At 33.6% G+C, this 18,615-nt stretch overlaps 1 protein-coding gene across 1 annotated transcript; it reads left to right on the top strand.

Moving 5' to 3' along the window:
• Window positions 1-8,923: 8,923 nt before the first annotated feature.
• On the top strand, window positions 8,924-17,322 carry LOC110738228 (phytochrome B-like). Its single transcript, XM_021918603.1, has 4 exons — window positions 8,924-11,432; window positions 12,469-13,276; window positions 13,789-14,082; window positions 16,735-17,322. The coding sequence occupies exons 1-4, from the start codon at window positions 9,383-9,385 to the stop codon at window positions 16,952-16,954; spliced, it is 3,372 nt and encodes a 1,123-aa protein (XP_021774295.1). The 5' UTR covers window positions 8,924-9,382; the 3' UTR covers window positions 16,955-17,322.
• The last annotated feature ends 1,293 nt before the right edge of the window (window positions 17,323-18,615 follow it).

The following is an 18,615-nucleotide window of genomic DNA, read 5'->3' as shown; positions in this document are numbered from 1 at the left end:
GGGAAGGAAGGGAAAGTGGAGGAAATGATGAGCTTCATTTTCCCTCCAAATCTCTCCTATTTTGAAGGGATGGTCTTTATTAAAGGAGGAGGGAAAATGGATCTCTCCCTCCCCCTTCCCTTCCTTCCCCCAACATATTATCCAAACAAAGAACTTTGTATCCCTCCCTTTCCCTTCCCTTCCTTTCCTTCCATTTTTTGTTATCCAAACATAGCCTTAGTGTCACCTTGTTTGTAACCTTTTCTAATTATGAACAAAAAAACAAGCATGATTTTTTTTTTAATCTCTTTTATTGTTCTAATTGAAATTAATTCTTTTTATATATATATTAATAAAAATCATAGGATGATAATTCTGTAGGCAAAATTTACTAAAAATATAAAATGTTAAAGAACAAATGACACAAACATATCAGAATTACAGAATACGACTAAATAACTAATTAGATTCTTCTATTGACATGACAACATCTTTAACCTCAAAATATCATATCTAGTTTTTTTTGTTTTTTTTTTTTTTTTTTTTTTTTTTTGGGGGGGGGGGGAGAGGACAGAAAAAGTTATTATTGAGTAAGATAAGGTAATCTAAAGTTGTTATACTATAAAGATAAGGTTATCTTGTACATTTCACATACCTGGGATAGTAATGATGTTATGTCCATATTGTTACACAGCTTGTGTACTAGTAACAATAATTAGAAAAATGTGATTGGCCAATTTAACATTTAACTATTTCATTAAAAAGGGTACCGAGGATTTACCATTCAATTTTATTCTCTAATTAATCTATATCTAGTATTTAAACCACAAATCTCTACCTTTATTGGTCCATTTTCCCTTTAATTTTTTTTCCTTTTTATCTTTTTTATTATTATTACAAATAATATTTCTATTATATGGTTTTTATTCCAAATTTAATATAGTAAAATTATTTTTTTTCCATATCCTTGGCAACTTAAAATCTTAAATTTAACAAGTATGTTAGTGTTTATTATTTGACTAATGAGAAAAAACATACAATAGAAAAACATATTTTTTTGGGTTTTACTTTAAAATATTAACATGTAGTCACACTTGGGGCAAAAAACTAGTGATAGAAATTGAGATATTGTAAAAATATAAAAGTGGACCTTAAATCAATAGAGTCAGGAAATTCAACATTTATTATTGGTTAGTGTATTATTATTTACCATATGTTTTCTCTATTAACAACTATCATAGCTCATAAACTAAAGAGCTATGCACTTTTAATTTTAAAATATCAAAAGGCACAAACTCAATACCTTAATGAGAAAATTATGGCACAAAACACTCTTCGTAATTAAGTATTATCTAATTTTAGTTCACATATATAATTAAGTTTTAACTCGCAACACTGTAATACTGTATATATTTAACATCGTTACAAGATCTTTAAACTTGGCTTATCTAAATATTTTAAACTTGGTTTATCTAAATATTTTCAAATCTAATTAATCAACTAAACGCTATTTTTTCATATTCACATGTCTTGTTTAAGATTATCTTAATTAGAACTTGATATACATGAGCATTTAATTTTCTAACAAAAGATTTAAAAAGCTAGTAGTTGAGAAACAATTGTTTAGCCGGTGTATTCTATCAAAAGTTTAAAGACTAATGAAGTTAGGTACATGTGATAGATGATGGATAGCTAAGAAGAAGAAGAATAATAATAATGTTGAAATTCCATTTTCTTTTCTTCTTATTCTAAAAAGGGAAGAGAAAATGGAATGCATTAATTGTATCTTAGGGAAACCAAATTTGTTGAATCATGATATCACACACAATATCTATCTTTTTTTTGAGAAATTGACCCATTGTTTCAATTGAAAGGGGGACAAAATCACATGGACTAGTTTTTTGTGATACTGAATCAGCATCCGAATTGAAGAGGAGTCTTTAGGTCCAAGGGTTTCTTCAAATTATATTCTTAACTTAGTGACTAGCATCTATTGTAGCTTTAATGGAGTTTTATGTCATATATTCTCTCTACAAAACTGTCGTTGTTTGCCAACCAATGAATTAAAGTCTAAAGAAGTGATATACACGTCTTAACATTGACATAAAAAGCCAATTTCTACTTAGTCATGATAAGAAATAATGAATGTGACTATTATGAATAGCATTCTCTAAATAGTTTATTAGATAAAGATCGATAATGTAAAAGATTAGATAAACGCATTTTATCACACCTAATTTAGACATACAAATACTATTTTCAATAATTCATTTATCTACCTACAACTATAGTCTTTTGTTTATACTAAGGAAGTAAAATTTCAAATAATTGTGATCTTAGAAAATTGCTTAATCCAACATAAAAATGTATCTTCGCAAAATATTTAGTACCCATATTTAATTTTTGCCCTAGTTTCGAATTTTAATATAGGTTCCGTACCAAAAAATGGAGAAAAAAACAAAGCAAAAATGGGCCCAAATGTAATTGATCAGTCAGAGAATAGTTAGTGGAGTTTAGTGAGAGTTGGGGTTGACCACAAAGTTTTCACGTGGGTGTTAAGAGACGTTTTATATAATTTCACGTGGGATGCACACTATTTTGTGACCCAATGTCACGTGGAGGAATTCTTGCTCTTTTACCCCACTTATTAGGGGTGACAATTCGGGTCAGTAGGTCGGGTTCGGGTCAGATTTCAGGTTGATTTCGGGTTATACTTAGAAACTAATAAAAATAGTGTAAAACTTAATATTATTACGAAATATGAAATTTGGGTCAAATCGGGTCGAATTCGGGTTGTTCGGGTTCGGTTCAGGTCGGGTTCGGGTCTCTCTCAGTAACTTCGGGTCGGGTTCGGATCGGGTTTTCGTGTCGGGTCAGGGTTTGCCAGCCCTACCACTTATTACTAGCTCTCTCTTTTTTTTGGCAACTCTTTTTTTAATTTTTTTTTCAATAATTGATGTAATGTCTTTCTCATAAATATAGCTCACGGATGGGACCATAATAAAAAAAACTTGTATATAATATTACAATATGATTGTATGAAGGTACTCCATACTTGTTTGAAATTTAAATTTGATGAAGTGGGGATATTTAAATTCGATAAAATGGGTATGAGCTAGTTGGCACGATCCAATATAACTTGATTTGAATCATTTGATGGGAGTTTACTAGTAATGCGTCTGAATACAACGGTCATGTCAAATGACTATAATTTTTAAAGTATTGGGCGAGTTTAAAATAAGCGCTGAACACAATATAATATGAATTTTCTTGATCATAACGTGTCTATTGTAATAGGGGTTTTAAGAAAACTTACTCTACCCCTAGAATTAAGATAATGGTTTAATATTAATAAAAACATCATAAGTGTTTTTTTTATATTATCAACATCAATAAGTACTTGCAATAATTTTTTAAATTTGCAAGAGGATGTAATGGTTCACAAAGAGAGAGTGGATGAGTACTAGGAACAAGTGGGAACATGTTTCTATTAATTGACATTATGACATACCCCATAAATGCAAATGATATTGGTGCTTATGAAAAAAACTTTCCCTGTATTTGGTTTTCATAAATGTGTACGATTATAGCTTAAGGACTTAGACCCTGTTCAATTCACTTCACCTAAAAAAAATATATATATATTCAGTAAAAATAATTTTAGTTCATAAAAAATAAGGTGAAGTGAACGGGACCTTAAAAGACAATGAAATTGTATCAATTATCATATAAGGAGTACTAAATACTTCGTATATACTATGTATAAAATACAAATTTAATATATATTATCAATTAAGATTTGATATGATACTTTAAATATTAGAGATTTAAGGTTTGAAGCTAGCTTATTACTTGTATAAGTATATAAATAACAAAAACTGAACCAATAGAATTGAAAATCTGATCAAGGTCTTTCTTGCCTAATAAAAAATAATACGCAAATAGTGAAGATTTGATAAAGCTTTCTTCTCTTAATTTATCGTTCAAACTCATAGAATAATGTTGATATTATTCTCTTGAACACGAATTTGCATTATTATATTGAATAATGCATTGAATTCAATAATTAACTTGTTTGCATATGATTGTGGTTTAAGTAGAATGTGTAAATAATAAAAAATGTCAAAATTCGAGTAATTTAACAATAATGATGGATAACCGACATCTTCGTGCAGGGTGATTGCATGTCGTTTATAATCATAAAATTGGTTGATCATAGAGAATATCAAAAACCAATTTTAGGCATGTTTGTTTTCCAATAATTTTTCATTTTCTTGGAGGCATGCAAAATTATTTTATTCGTCACACAAAATTATTGTTATCTAAAGAGACATAGCCTTCACAAGAAGTGAAAATTTTAAGGATATCCATATATGTTTTTGTCCATCAAACAAACGCCTTTCATAATTCAACTTCATAATCTCATAAAATTTCCTTTAAGGAATGTCTTGATATCAAGCCTCATCGAATACAGAAAACTCTGGAAATTCACCAACCATAAGTTAGGTGTGTAATTCGAATCAAATTCAAATTTAGTTAGAAAGCTCTAATGAACCAAGTGAGGAAAAAAAAAATCGACTTCTCCCAATTTCATTTGTGAATCAAACAAACACAATAAATATTCAAGGTATGTCTATATTCACACAAAGTAAACTTCCTAGCTTAGAAAAAACAAATGAATAAGATTCAATATTCCATGTCATAGTTTAATTTATACTCCACATAGCTTGTCAAAATCACCAAATTTATCTATGATTTTTTATGATTATATTCCATCATTAAAATCGATGATCAAATTATTCTGTCAGATGGTATATACCTATGAGATTGAAGAACCGTTTTGAAAATGATGAGAAAACCGAGGAAATTAGGATTTTTTTTACTTTTTGAAAAGAACATAAATTTTTTTCTTTCGATCTAATAAATTATTGTATAATTTAGCACATAACTTTAGGCATACAATTATTGTATATTTTCTGGAAACATGACAAAATGTATCCAAGGTAAAGTTTCTAAAGGTGGAAGAGCACTAGAGCTTACAGAAGTTTGATGAGATATTGATGGGACCAAATGGCCCCAATTCGCATGTAAATCTATAAGATCAAAACATATAGCATACTTTTTCTAATAAGTGTGATAATTATTGGTGTTTTGATATGACATTCCCTAGTGAATAAAAAATAAGTTCTAGGTTTAATATATATATTTTTCTTAAAATAGAAGATAAATAATCAAATTGGTCCAGATGAAATTACTGCATCCCAAAATACATTTTATATGCTAAGAGTAAAAATTATAAAAAGTTGATATTGTGAAAGTATTTTATGAGAAGAATCTGTTAGAGATATGAGATATCGGAAAATATATGTATGATATATTTTCCGTAGATATCATTCAGGGGTTTATTATATGTTAAGATAATATCATTCAGGGATTTATTATATGTTAAGATAATATCATTCAGGGATTTATTATATTTTAAGATATTATTTTGTGAATATATCATTGGGATATATGGTATATCTTTTGGGAAGATTGTTTCTTATCTTATGAGCATAGGTAAGGTTGTATAAATACTCAACCTATTGATGAATAATAATCAAGCTATTCATTCTCTCTTCTCTCTAATTTGTCAGAATCCAATAAGATTGCACATGACTATATTTTACTTTACTTATAAATCATATTATATGGTTAAATAAGAGTGATGAATATATAGTGCAAAAAGTGAATTGTTGCAATATTAATAAAACGGAGGAAGTATATAAAAAATGATTGTAGCATAATCGTTTGGGGAAAAAAACCTCAAGCAATTTCATGATGAATATATAATTATTGAAAGCTATAAAATCAAACAAGTTTTTAAATTGGTTGAATATAATAATAATAATCAATACTTTAATCCTAAGCTCCATCCTCAGCGCTTATTCACCCTCTCATCACCTCTTTTAGTTGATCCTAACCCTTCCTTATTTCATGCTTGTACTTTGTAGGTATCTCATTTATTATCTATTTATCTCCGATGGTAGAGATACATTTCTCTCTTTCGTTTCTTTCATTGTGAAAGAATCAACTAGAGTGAGATCACGTCATTGCGAAAAGAGAAGAAAGGGCTTGCTAAGAAAGATAATGAATTGATCGGGTTTTTCTATTTTTATTTTTATTCAGGATAAGCACAAAAGACATCTGTATCAAAAAAGATATTTAATGTTTCAAATTTGTACTCGATAATGCTATGAATAATAACGATATGAGAAAGAAGTAAATTTGAAAAGGTGGGGGGGGGGGGGAGATAGTGCTAGATTTTATTCTAAAACTTTCGTATCTTGTTTAATAAGTAGTTTTTAAATAATAATATTATTTTTTGAATAAACTAAGTAATGATAAATTGTTTATGATGGAAAAAATTAAGAGAGTTATATTATTAACTAAGGTGTTGAAGTATGAAGATAGGAACTATAAGCACAAATTGGAGAGCACATCCTACTTTGCTAAGATGTAATTTGCAAAATATAACCATCCCTTTTTACACATCTTTAGTCAAATATAAGGATCACTTAATTGTGACTGTAAAGTATGTTGGAACCACTATAATATTTAGAGAAGCATTTTTTTATTATGTAGACCAATCAAGACATAGATTAAAATCAAGCTAAGATCCCTTAGTAAACCACCCATTCTTGTCTATCTCCCTCAATGATATGACATATTACCATCTAATTAAATAGGCTATTGTACATACTATAATCTTATTTATTTGGTTAGTTGAATAATATACTTCCTCCGTTCTGTTAATATTACAACAAGGAAGAAATTACGCATCTCAAAACACATTTTATATGCTAAATATCTATAATTGTGTAAGAGTAAAAATTATAAAAACGAATCCAACAAGATCCCACTTGAATATATTTTGCTTAACGTATAACTCATATTATATGGTCAAATAAGAGTGATGAATAGTGCAAAAAGTCCATTATTGCAATATTAATAGAACGGTGGAATTATTATATTATTGTTCACTCTTGCCCCCCTTTCCTACTCTCTATTAGTTAAACATTACATCATATTCGTCATAATTTTCGTTGATTTTATTGTCCTTTATAGATTGGGGAGATGAGAATAGGAGAAAGTTTTTTGATGGTAATGAATCCATGAACTTATATCAATTTAATTTTTTTATTCAATAATCTTCCCCCCCCCCCCCCCACATACCATAGCTAATACAATCAGATAATCAAACTAGTTAACATCTATTGTATTAGTTGAGAGATTATATAATTGACAATACACTAATCATCAAACTAACCAATACAAATATATATAATTAGTTGACATATAATACAATCTATTATAGCTAATATCATCAAATATAAGATTTTTTATTAATGAGATTAATAAAATTGATGGGCTGTTTGGTCGGGGTTAATAATCAAAGAGAAAGGGAATGAACATGCCTCATTCCCTTTGTTGATGTTTTTTTGTCACTTTTTTCATTCGCTTTACCCATTTTTATTTTTGAGTTTACCCAAAATCAACCTACATTGATTCCTCTCGTAGACTTTTCCATTCCCATTCCTAAGCCACCACTACACCACCATACCCGCACTAGCAACTGCCTTATCCATTAACCCCCACCACCCAGCCACCTCGCCAGAACTTGCCATACCTTCAAGTCGCTAATCTTCGCCAGAACTCGCTGCACCTTCCCCAATCCTTGCCGGAACTCGCCGCACCTTCCCTACTCCTCGTCAGAATTTGTCACATCTCCATCTCTCCTCACTAGAACCCACTTTTCACCATCGGAATATCAATCTCTATCCTCCGACACTTTCTCGTTTTGGTCCATTTTCTTTCTCCTCCCCCCTGATTCGTACAGTGATATGCTTCGACTAGACCTAGAAAGTCGAACCTCAAGATCTGTATGATAAGATTGAGTTTTCTCGAAACCCGCTAGCGGCTAAGGGAAGGGACAACCGACGATTTTAATGGGTGGAGAATCGTTTTCTAGGGGTTTTGTGTGGGTAGTGGAAGGTTTTACTGGGGCGGTGAGGGGTGGAAGAGTTTCGACGAAGGGCGGCGAGTGTTGGCGAGGTCGTGGCTGGGCGGTGGAAAGGCTGGAGAAGAAGGAAAGATGGGTTGTGTGGTGGTGGTGATTCCTTTTTTTTTTGTAAACCAAACAACATACTATATGGAAAGGGTTTTATTCCATTCTCTTTCATTCCCTTTGTTCATTCCATTCTGATTACCCTGTGCAAACCAAACGACCCTTGAATTTCTCAACCCTAAACTCAATGATACAAAATGGTCCATATATAGCCAATTTAGATAGAGTGTAATATAGGAGGAGATATTTCCACGAACAAAGAAAAGAAATTAAAATGATATTCTTCTAAGACTTTGTTGTGTGCAATGTGTTTGATAAGGAATTTTCACAATAATTTTTTAAAGTTACAACACAACACAACATAAGCACATAATAGACATTGCACAACACATATACTATGATGGACCATGTGCAACATTATCTAATTGAAAAAATCACGATAAAACATGACACGACACGACATGATAAAATATATCAAATTAAGTTAAATTTTAGCCCAACACAATACAAAACTCCTAGGCTAAACCATGAGCCAAGCCTAAACAACTCCTAAACATGCAAGTTCAGCATGAGACACAACCTGAAACGACGTACAACCTATCTTTATCTTCTAATCAACTAGAATACACACAAATTCAACATGAGACACAACTTGACACGACCCACAAACCTATCTTTATCGGATTATCGCACATGCTCATGTAGGGCAGTAATCTATATCTATCTATACTTAGTATAAAATAACACCGACCATCACTCAAATCAAATGCGCTACATGTCACACTTACCATTTAACTTATTTTTTATTTTTATAAAACATTTTTTATATTAAAATCATCAATAAAATTAATTCATTATTACATACCATTAATATTTATCTTTCACAAACGGTTAAAGACTTTAGGTATTCTGGCATAATTTAAGTAACAAAATGAAATGTTATAAAAGGCATAATAGAAATAACTTATGCATCGACCGAGCCAAAAAGCTATTAAAGGTAAAAACTCGACAATGCAAAAGTAGAAAACCATTTCAAGAAAAGAAAAAAAAAACGAGATTATGAGAAAGTGTGTTGGCTTACAGTCCATCTAAAAACAGCCACGACCACCAAATCCAAAATCCAATATTTCACTCACTCTCTTTCTCTCTCCTACGCCCCCCTTCTTCCCTATCACTGTTGTCTTTGCCACCAACATTTTTCCGCAGCACCCCAATTAACACCCTCTCTTTCTCTCTCTACTGTCCTTGTTTCTCTCTCCTCTTTGCAAAAATAGGGAGAAAACAGCATCATCTGAAATGGGTTCTGCTAGCAGAGGCTCACAATCCCACAATCAAGTTCATAATCCTTCTGATTCAATGAGCAAAGCAATAGCCCAGTACACTGTTGATGCTCGTTTACATGCTGCTTTTGAACAATCTGGGGAATCTGATAAGTCTTTTGATTACTCACAATCTGTAAAACCCTCTTCAATTCAATCTGTTCCTGAAAAACAAATTACTGCATATTTGTCTAGAATTCAAAGGGGTGGTAAAATTCAGCCATTTGGGTGTATGATTGCTATTGATGAATCCAATTATAGGGTCATTGCTTTTAGTGAAAATGCAAGGGAAATGTTGGGTCTTAATCCTCATACTGTACCTTCAATTGAGCAAGAAAGGCCTGAAGTTTTGATGATTGGAGTTGATGTTAGAACCCTATTTATGACTAATAGTGTGATTTTGTTGGAAAAGGCATTTGGGGCTAGGGAGATTACTCTTTTGAACCCTGTTTGGATTCATTCTAAGGTTTCTGGGAAGCCTTTTTATGCAATTTTGCATAGGATTGATGTGGGGATTGTTATTGATCTTGAGCCGGCTCGGACCGAGGACCCGGCTTTGTCGATTGCAGGGGCTGTTCAGTCTCAGAAGCTCGCCGTTAGGGCGATTTCGCATTTGCAGTCTTTGCCCGGTGGGGATATTAAGATTTTGTGTGATACTGTGGTTGAGAGCGTAAGACAGCTTACTGGTTATGATAGGGTTATGGTGTATAAGTTCCATGAAGATGAGCATGGGGAGGTTGTGGCTGAGAGTAAGCAGTCTGAATTAGAGCCTTATATTGGGTTGCATTATCCTGCCACAGATATACCACAGGCGTCGAGGTTTTTGTTTAAGCAAAACCGGGTTAGGATGATCGTGGATTGCCATGCCAAACCTGTGTCTGTGGTTCAAGATGAACGTTTACAGCAGCCTCTTTGCTTGGTTGGCTCCACACTTAGGGCTCCTCATGGCTGTCATTCTCAATATATGGCTAATATGGGCTCGATTGCCTCTTTAGTCATGGCGGTGATCATCAATGGAAGTGATGATGAAGCTGCAATTGGAGGTAGGAATGCGATGAGATTGTGGGGTTTGGTGGTATGCCATCATACATCTCCACGGTCTATTCCTTTCCCGCTCAGATATGCTTGTGAATTCTTAATGCAAGCGTTTGGCCTCCAATTGAATATGGAGTTGCAATTAGCTTCACAAATGTTGGAAAAACGTGTTCTAAGGACTCAAACTCTGTTATGTGACATGCTCCTCCGAGATTCTCCCACTGGAATTGTTACTCAAAGCCCGAGTATTATGGATCTGGTGAAGTGTGATGGGGCAGCCCTCCTGTACCGGGGTAATTATTATCCGTTAGGTGTGACCCCAACTGAGGCCCAAATAAAGGATATTGTGCAGTGGTTATTGACTTACCATGGGGACTCTACTGGTCTGAGCACACACAGTTTAGCTGATGCAGGTTACCCTGGGGCAGCGGCACTTGCTGATGCAGTTTGTGGCATGGCTGTTGCTTATATAACACAAAGGGATTTCCTTTTCTGGTTCAGGTCACACACTGCAAAAGAAATCAAGTGGGGTGGTGCAAAGCATCATCCTAAGGACAAGGATGATGTACAAAGAATGCATCCGCGTTCTTCATTTAAAGCTTTTCTGGAAGTTGTCAAAAGTCGGAGCATGCCATGGGAGAATGCAGAGATGGACGCTATTCATTCGTTGCAGCTTATTCTGCGAGACACGTTCAAGGATGCAGACGCTGCCAATTCCAAGGCAGTTGTATATACTGAGGGTGGAGATATAGAGATGCAAGGAATGGATGAACTAAGTTCAGTTGCAAGAGAAATGGTTAGGTTGATTGAAACTGCAACTGCACCTATATTTGCTGTTGATGCTAATGGATGCATTAATGGGTGGAATGCAAAGATTGCTGAGTTGACTGGGCTCTCTGTGGAGGAAGCCATGGGAAAATCTTTAGTTCATGACCTTGTCTTTAAAGAATCTGAAGAAATTGTTCAGGAGCTTCTTCATCACGCTTTAAGAGGTAACTTGCTAACATATATTCTTGTTTTGATAGATTTACTGAAGTTTGGTCTTAGAAACTTTATTGGAATTTTGGATTACAAATGAGGACTTCCTATCCCTTTTTATGGTTAATAAAAGGTTAATTTTAGCTTTTCTTATTATTAGACTGCTGATTTGAGCTTTTCCACTGCAATATTAATGGTACAAATTGTCTGTAAATTATTGTTTTCAAGTAACCAAGGTCTTGGATTAGAGGGAGCAAGAAATCAAGGTGCGTCATAGGTGATTTATACAAAATATTAAGCTAAATAGTTAATTAATTTCTTTTAAAAAACTCATAATTTGAAATGTAAGTACAGTCTGATAAACCAAATGGAATTAACTTATTGCCAATGCTTTGAATATATCCTGTATTGTAATTTTATTATGAGTAGATTACATGGTTTTGTTGGTGATAAGAAAGAGATTAGTGTAAACAATAACAGTGACAGTCCTTTGAGTAACACTCCAATATGAATTGTTAATTTTGTCTAAATTGGGTAGATCCATTGAAAGGATGACGTGTTGAGAGATACCTTTTTAACTTTATATTTTTCTTGTTTACAAAAGAGAGGTGTGGAAGTGGTGCTTCCTATGGTTGTGGTGGTTCCATTATGATTAATGATGGTATTATGGTATATGTCTTATAATGATGCTTCGGGTAACTGTGGTAATCTGGTAGTATATTTGGTAGAATGGTGATATGTTTAATACACTTGATGGTAGGGTGAGTAATGTGCAAGACTTGGTATCTTTTGAGGAGTTATCTCACTTCACACGACAATGACACCATCCTTTTGACAGCAATTATAAATAGATCACCAAAGTTGAATTTCACCCTTACTTAGGTCCTTGTAACACTATAATGGGATTTCCAAACACCTGAGCATTTATGTTTGGCTCTCTATGTGGTGCATCTTTTATCCTTTAGGATGACAACTTTTAGAATTTCCTTGGCATTCTTCATAAAGGTAGTAACTTGACAAGTATTTAACTAGCTAAATTGGATGTTTCAGGTGAAGAAGATAAGAATATAGAGATTAAGTTGAAAACATTTGGTTCCGAGCAGCATAATAAAGCTGTTTATGTAATTGTTAATGCTTGCTCCAGCAAAGACTACACAAACAACATTGTTGGTGTATGTTTTGTAGGCCAAGATGTTACCGGTCAGAAAATTGTAATGGATAAATTCATCAATATACAGGGTGATTATAAGTCTATTATTCATAGCCCAAACCCTTTGATTCCCCCTATCTTTGCTTCGGATGAGAATACTTGTTGTACTGAGTGGAACACTGCCTTGGAGAACCTTACTGGATGGAGCAGAGGAGAAGTCATGGGAAAGATGTTGGTTGGGGAGATTTTTGGCGCTTGTTGCCGGCTTAAGGGTCAAGATGCTTTGACCAAATTTATGATTGTTTTACATAGTGCCATTGGAGGGCAGGATGCTGACAAATTTCCATTTTCTTTCTACGACCGTAACGGAAAATTTGTGCAAGCTCTCTTGACTGCGAATAAGAGAGTTAACATGAATGGCCATATTATTGGAGCCTTCTGCTTCTTGCAGATAGCAAGTCCCGAATTGCAACAAATGATCAAAGTCCAGAGACAACAGGAAAAATTGTGCTTTGAAAGAATGAAGGAATTGGCTTATCTTTCTCAAGAAATTAAGAATCCCCTAAATGGGATACGGTTTGCTAATTCACTTTTGGAAGCTACGGATTTGAGTGAAGATCTGAAGCAGTTTATTGAGACAAGTAATGCTTGTGAGAAACAAATTCAGAAGATTGTAGAAGATATCAATCTGGAAATCTTTGATGATAAGTAAGTTTTCAATTGTCATAGCTCTACATTTATTGCCATGTTCAAAATTCTAATATTGAACAGTCTTTTCTAAATATATTGCAATTCATGCATACAACCCTGTACTTCATTCTCTCACCGACCTGATATTTTGTGGCCTATTGTTATTCTTGTATCATGCTATTTTAACGGGATCAACATTATCTTGGTAAGTGTTTATTAGATGTGTTTCTCAGAACTTAGAGCAATTTTTTTTTTTTTTTTTTTAAAAGTTCTATGGATCTTATTCAGCAATATGCTTGCACGGGCAGGGAAGGAACTTATACTAGTGTCACCCCTTATATTAATCTGCACCGTTATTTTCTTGGATTCTACCTCTCCTCGTTTTTTTTTTTTTTTTTTTTGTAATTTTCATTGCTTCTACTTTCTGCTGTGATATATGAAATGCTTAACTTCCATCTAGATTTCCATATTTCAACAGACATTACTTTTAATAGTGATTTAAGACTGATATATAGATTTTTTTTCCCTAGTACTTTAGAACTGGACAAGGCAGAGTTTATGTTGGGAAGTGTCATAAATGCAGTTGTCAGCCAAGTCATGATACTGCTGCGAGAAAGAGGCTTACAGTTGATCAGGGATATTCCAGAAGAAATCAAAACTCTGGCTATTTGTGGGGATCAAGTTAGAACTCAGCAAATTTTGGCAGAATTTTTGGTAAATATGGTTCGTCATGCACCTTCTCCTGATGGCTGGGTGGAGATTCATGTTCAACCAAGACTGAAGCAGATATCTGATGGGCAAAATGTTGTTTACATTGAGTTCAGGTATGCTGCAACGTTATGACTGCTTTAATTCATTAAGTTATTATTTTATCTAATGTGACTTGGATGAATACATGATCCCTGAAGTTAATGCTTTTCAATTTCATTTGCTTTCCTCCTGTTCAGTTCATACATCAGTGTTTTAGTCATCACTCTCTATCATGTGACTATGAGTATATTGGAAATTTTGGTTAGGGTGTTTTACTGGAATACTTAAATATTTTTGCTGGTACTTTTTCCTTCAAATTTCATCTTTTATTAAAAGTGTAGTTTTTTTTTTTTTTTGGAAGGACATTATTAATTAAATGTGTAGTTTGCTACGCGTGGACACATGGTCAAGTCAAATGACTTGGTTGAAAATTTAAAAAAAAAAATGCAGGTGAGGCGCTGTCGCGCTGATGTATTTTATGTGAATTCTCAACTTTACCCTCTTGTGGTGTATTTTTATGTTAGTAAATTTGTATCATACGGTACAAGTGAATCTTGCTTGTGGACTTGTGGTTCACAAGCGGTATCTTGACGTGTTTACTGTATACCCACCCAAACACCCAAGATTGCAAAGTTCAGGTGTATTTCAGAAAGACACAAATTGAGAAGCTACTTCACTATAGAATGTAGTCCATTGTAACCCAAAACTGTTAATTGTTTCTAATATCACAAGACCTTTCTAGTTTTTCCTCGTTCATCGTCTTTCTTATTAAATCTACAAGTTTCTGTTAACATTTAAAAAATCTTTGCATTTGTTTCCTCTGAAAATGAGTGCAGAATACAAGCAAAGTAACTATTCCAAATTTACAATTATTTAACTGAAAAACTTTCTTGACATTCCTAAATCTCTGTTACAAACTCTGCTGCTTAGAATCCCTGGCCTATGTTACTTGGAAATAAGTGTGTGTCCAACTTTTCTAGTGGCAAAGGCTGCCATTATGAAGGTTTGGGTACTTTGGGAAAATTTAGGTGGTTTAACCACCCTTAAAAAGCTTATATTGGGAAATATATGATATTTTGTATAGCATTATGAAATTTTATGTGAAGGCTTCTCAATACAAGCAGTTATCATGAGAGTACTTAAAGACTGAACTCCATTTTGTTTCGATGTCTTAATTAGGGAGCTGGGGGAGGTAGCTGTTAGAACTTCAGAAACAATGCTTTTAGTCATACAGTCTCCAAAATTATGGTTAGGTTTCAAGTGACTGACATTTTCCGTATACATTTCTTGTGGTGGAACCACCCGCCTGCTGTGGACATAGATATTAGCCCTGGAAGATGTAACCCAGTATCCTTGGAGGCATACTCTTTAGAGTCACTTATTTATGTCTGAGGAGATGCTTTAGGCCTTCTTATAACCGTTAAATGTGGGCTGTTTTACTGTATTCATGAAATATTGATGAAGCTGGAAGTTTCTCATCATTAGCTATTTAGCTGCTCAAAACTCAATAGTGTATTGTGTCATAAATAAATTGGTAATGCAAGGAACATTTACGGGCATGTATGAGAAAAGCCTTCTGTGACAAATGTGAAAAAGGGTTAATGATCATGCTAACACAGTTACTTGAGTCAAGTAGAAATATATTTTAAGTTATACGTGCAATGACGGTAGTACTTTACTAGATTTACAGAGAACAAAACTATGGTTTAAGGAGTTTACTTCCAGTTGTGGAACTTCCCAAATTTTGTCTGCATATATACATAGGCAAATCTCACTCACATGGTCATTTCTTTCCATGATCTTCCGTTTGTTGATGATTATTGGCCCCGACCTTTTCATTTGAAAAACAATATGCATCCCTTTGAGTGAACACCATTCAGAAAATTTTCCACACATAGGTTATTATTCTAGCTACCAATAAATCAATGGGAAAATCACCCTGCACCAGGGATAAAGGTGCTTGATTAAAGTTGGCTCCTGAATTTCAAACTTTGACTTCTTGGATATGAGACCATTTGCTTATAACAAAGATGATCCTGATGTCATATTGTTTAGGCATGCCTTGGAGCATTAATAACATAAATTTATGATCTTTTAATCCATTCTCACTTCATCAGTCAGCTCTTTTAAAGCAAATTTGTCTGGGCCAATGCTGGCTAACCTTGTCACATCTTGATCTGTGGGTTGAATTTCGATTTTGTTATTTTTTTTTTTTTTGTGTGTGTGTGTGTGTGTGTGTATGTGTGTGTGTGTGTGTGTGTGTGTGTTTATCCCCTATAGAGTAGTGATGGAAGAAAGGGGGGCCAAAACTCAATTTTCTTAGACGTTAAAATTGTCAGTGTTAAGTCAGGAATATAATATTTACCAATGTAAAAAAAGTGGAGTTAACAAGTAATTTGGAACATCATATAGTGCCATACCAAATTGGCTGTTGACAGAGATCCTTAATTTGTTGTGATTCTGTGAGAAAGTCGTGTTGCTTCTTCTCATGATGCTAGTATTGTCATACAAGTTTAATGCTATTACTGGAAGTAGCATTTGAGATATGGTAGACTAAAATGAACAGTTACAGTTTTTGTGATTGTCATATAACCCTTAAAATTTTACAGACATTTCTTTTATTCACATAGTTTTCAGTTTTTCATATGAGCAAATTGTACGAGCAAACTGTTAGGAACTTTTGTATCAAACTCAATTGATTTTTTTTTTTACTGTCTGTTAAAAAGGTTGGTGTGCCCTGGTGAAGGCCTACCTCCAGATTTGGTCCAAGACATGTTCCGCAACAGTAATTGGGAAACTAAGGAAGGCATTGGGCTGAGCATGTGCCGAAAGATTCTGAAGATTATGAACGGTGAGGTTCAATACATCAGGGAGTCCGAAAGAAGTTACTTTCTCATCATCCTTGAATTTCCCATGCCTTGGAGGGGCCTGAAGGGTGTCGACTAGTCTGCTCATCTCACACTGCCAAAAGTTATGCTCGGAGATTAACCAAGAACCATCCCATTTTTTGGTTGTCTCCAAGAGGGTGGCGGGACCTTGCACATGAACCAAACTATATTTCTATCAAACATACTTGCCAGTGGGTAGCTTCAACTTATCCGGCAGAAGTATTGAATTACTTATGACTCAGTTATGACTATCATGAGGCCATAGTATTAACCTAACCGGCATTAGCTGTATTTTGTTGTACTTAAATCTTAGATTGAGTGATTAGCATTTCCTCGCCTGTAAGCAGTGTATAAATAAAAATATTGTATGAATGGTCCATGTATCTGAGTTAGGATATTTATTTAAGATTGTTGTATTAGTTGAAAGTGGCTTAGTCACTATCCTCCAGATGCAAATAATCTTTTCGAGCAAATTCGAGAACCAAATGTAATTAATCTAATTGAAGTACGTTTGCCGCATTTGATGCGACAAAGCATGGTGATCTTGCACAATCAAGTCTATTATATTGTCAATCTATCTTACTGAGTCATGCTATGCTGGTTGCACACTTGCACCTGATGTAACTATGTAAGTAGCCAAATGTATTTACACTTTCCTCTAGTTGCAATAAACTTTTTTGATAGAACTAAATGTAGGATCATTGTTTTGTTGCATACGATAATTTTTTAAGGGTCGTCTTCTCTCAAGACTAAGTCTGATTGCATATGATATTAATGAACTGTCATTTTAACTACAAATTTGTGTGACAGGCTGACAGCATATCTCTAACAAGTTGATGTGGATGTTATCTATCAAGTATTGTAGGCAGCTAATATTTTTTGGCAAGTTGTCCATTGCCTTTTTGTAAGGCTATGTATGTCTGATGTACAATTAGGTAGCAAAGCAAAATAACAAAGATTAACTAAATCAAAGCTTGTCTGACTACTCCTTTTCCATTTTCCGAAGGACTTCAATTTTTAAGAATTTGCTTCATGATTTTTTTGTGACAAAGGGTATGTAACCTACTTCCGTGGATCCTTAATTATTGTAACATGTATGAGATGCAAAATATTATTTTAGGAGATCATGTGGTGATCATCGGGATGAAGAGAACAATAAAAATGTACTCACGTAATGAGGAAGAGATCGAGAGAAATTATGTGCAAATTTGAAAGAATTTTAATACTTTCATAAGAAAATATCAATGTTGTCATAAAAGAAAATATCAACGTTGTAAACTTGTAATATTTAAAGAGCAGATGAAGTATGTAATTGAGCTCCTATTTAATAATATATTAATATGCTACATAAATATCTTGATAATGCTGATTTTATAGCTGATGTCTTAGTTGCTGCCCCTCTATCCTACTTTAGTTGATAGAATTGTTTATTTATATAGGTGTTGACTTGGAATATTTGTTAGCTTTTCCATGGATGATTTTATCCTTTTCGTTATGGCAAGAGACTTTGTATGTTCCGTTCTTACAATAAATTATTGAAAAATTCAGATTAATTATAAATTTGTATATTTACTTTAAAGATAACATGCTTAAAGTCACAAAATAAATCAGTGTGAGACAATCTCGCATATAGGCTCTTTATAATTTCTGAGGCATAACGGGATAATAACCATCACCACCAAACTACAACGAACTATCCAGCATTGGCCTGGTAATAAT

The sequence above is a fragment of the Chenopodium quinoa genome, unplaced genomic scaffold, assembly GCF_001683475.1.
Source record: "Chenopodium quinoa cultivar QQ74 unplaced genomic scaffold, ASM168347v1, whole genome shotgun sequence".
Classification (NCBI taxonomy): Eukaryota; Viridiplantae; Streptophyta; class Magnoliopsida; order Caryophyllales; family Amaranthaceae; genus Chenopodium; species Chenopodium quinoa.
The sequence above is the reverse complement of the archived record's forward strand: the minus strand, read 5'-3'. Positions and strand labels throughout refer to the sequence as shown.

What these genes read in the sequence shown, in the direction of transcription:
- LOC110738228 (XM_021918603.1), top strand. Translation starts at nt 9,383, where the DNA reads ATGGGTTCTGCTAGCAGAGGCTCACAATCCCACAATCAAGTTCATAAT. An exon ending in CTGGAAATCTTTGATGATAA is followed by an intron (nt 13,277 to 13,788) that starts GTAAGTTTTCAA and finishes TTTTTTCCCTAG; the next exon opens with TACTTTAGAACTGGACAAGG. An exon ending in GTTGTTTACATTGAGTTCAG is followed by an intron (nt 14,083 to 16,734) that starts GTATGCTGCAAC and finishes TCTGTTAAAAAG; the next exon opens with GTTGGTGTGCCCTGGTGAAG.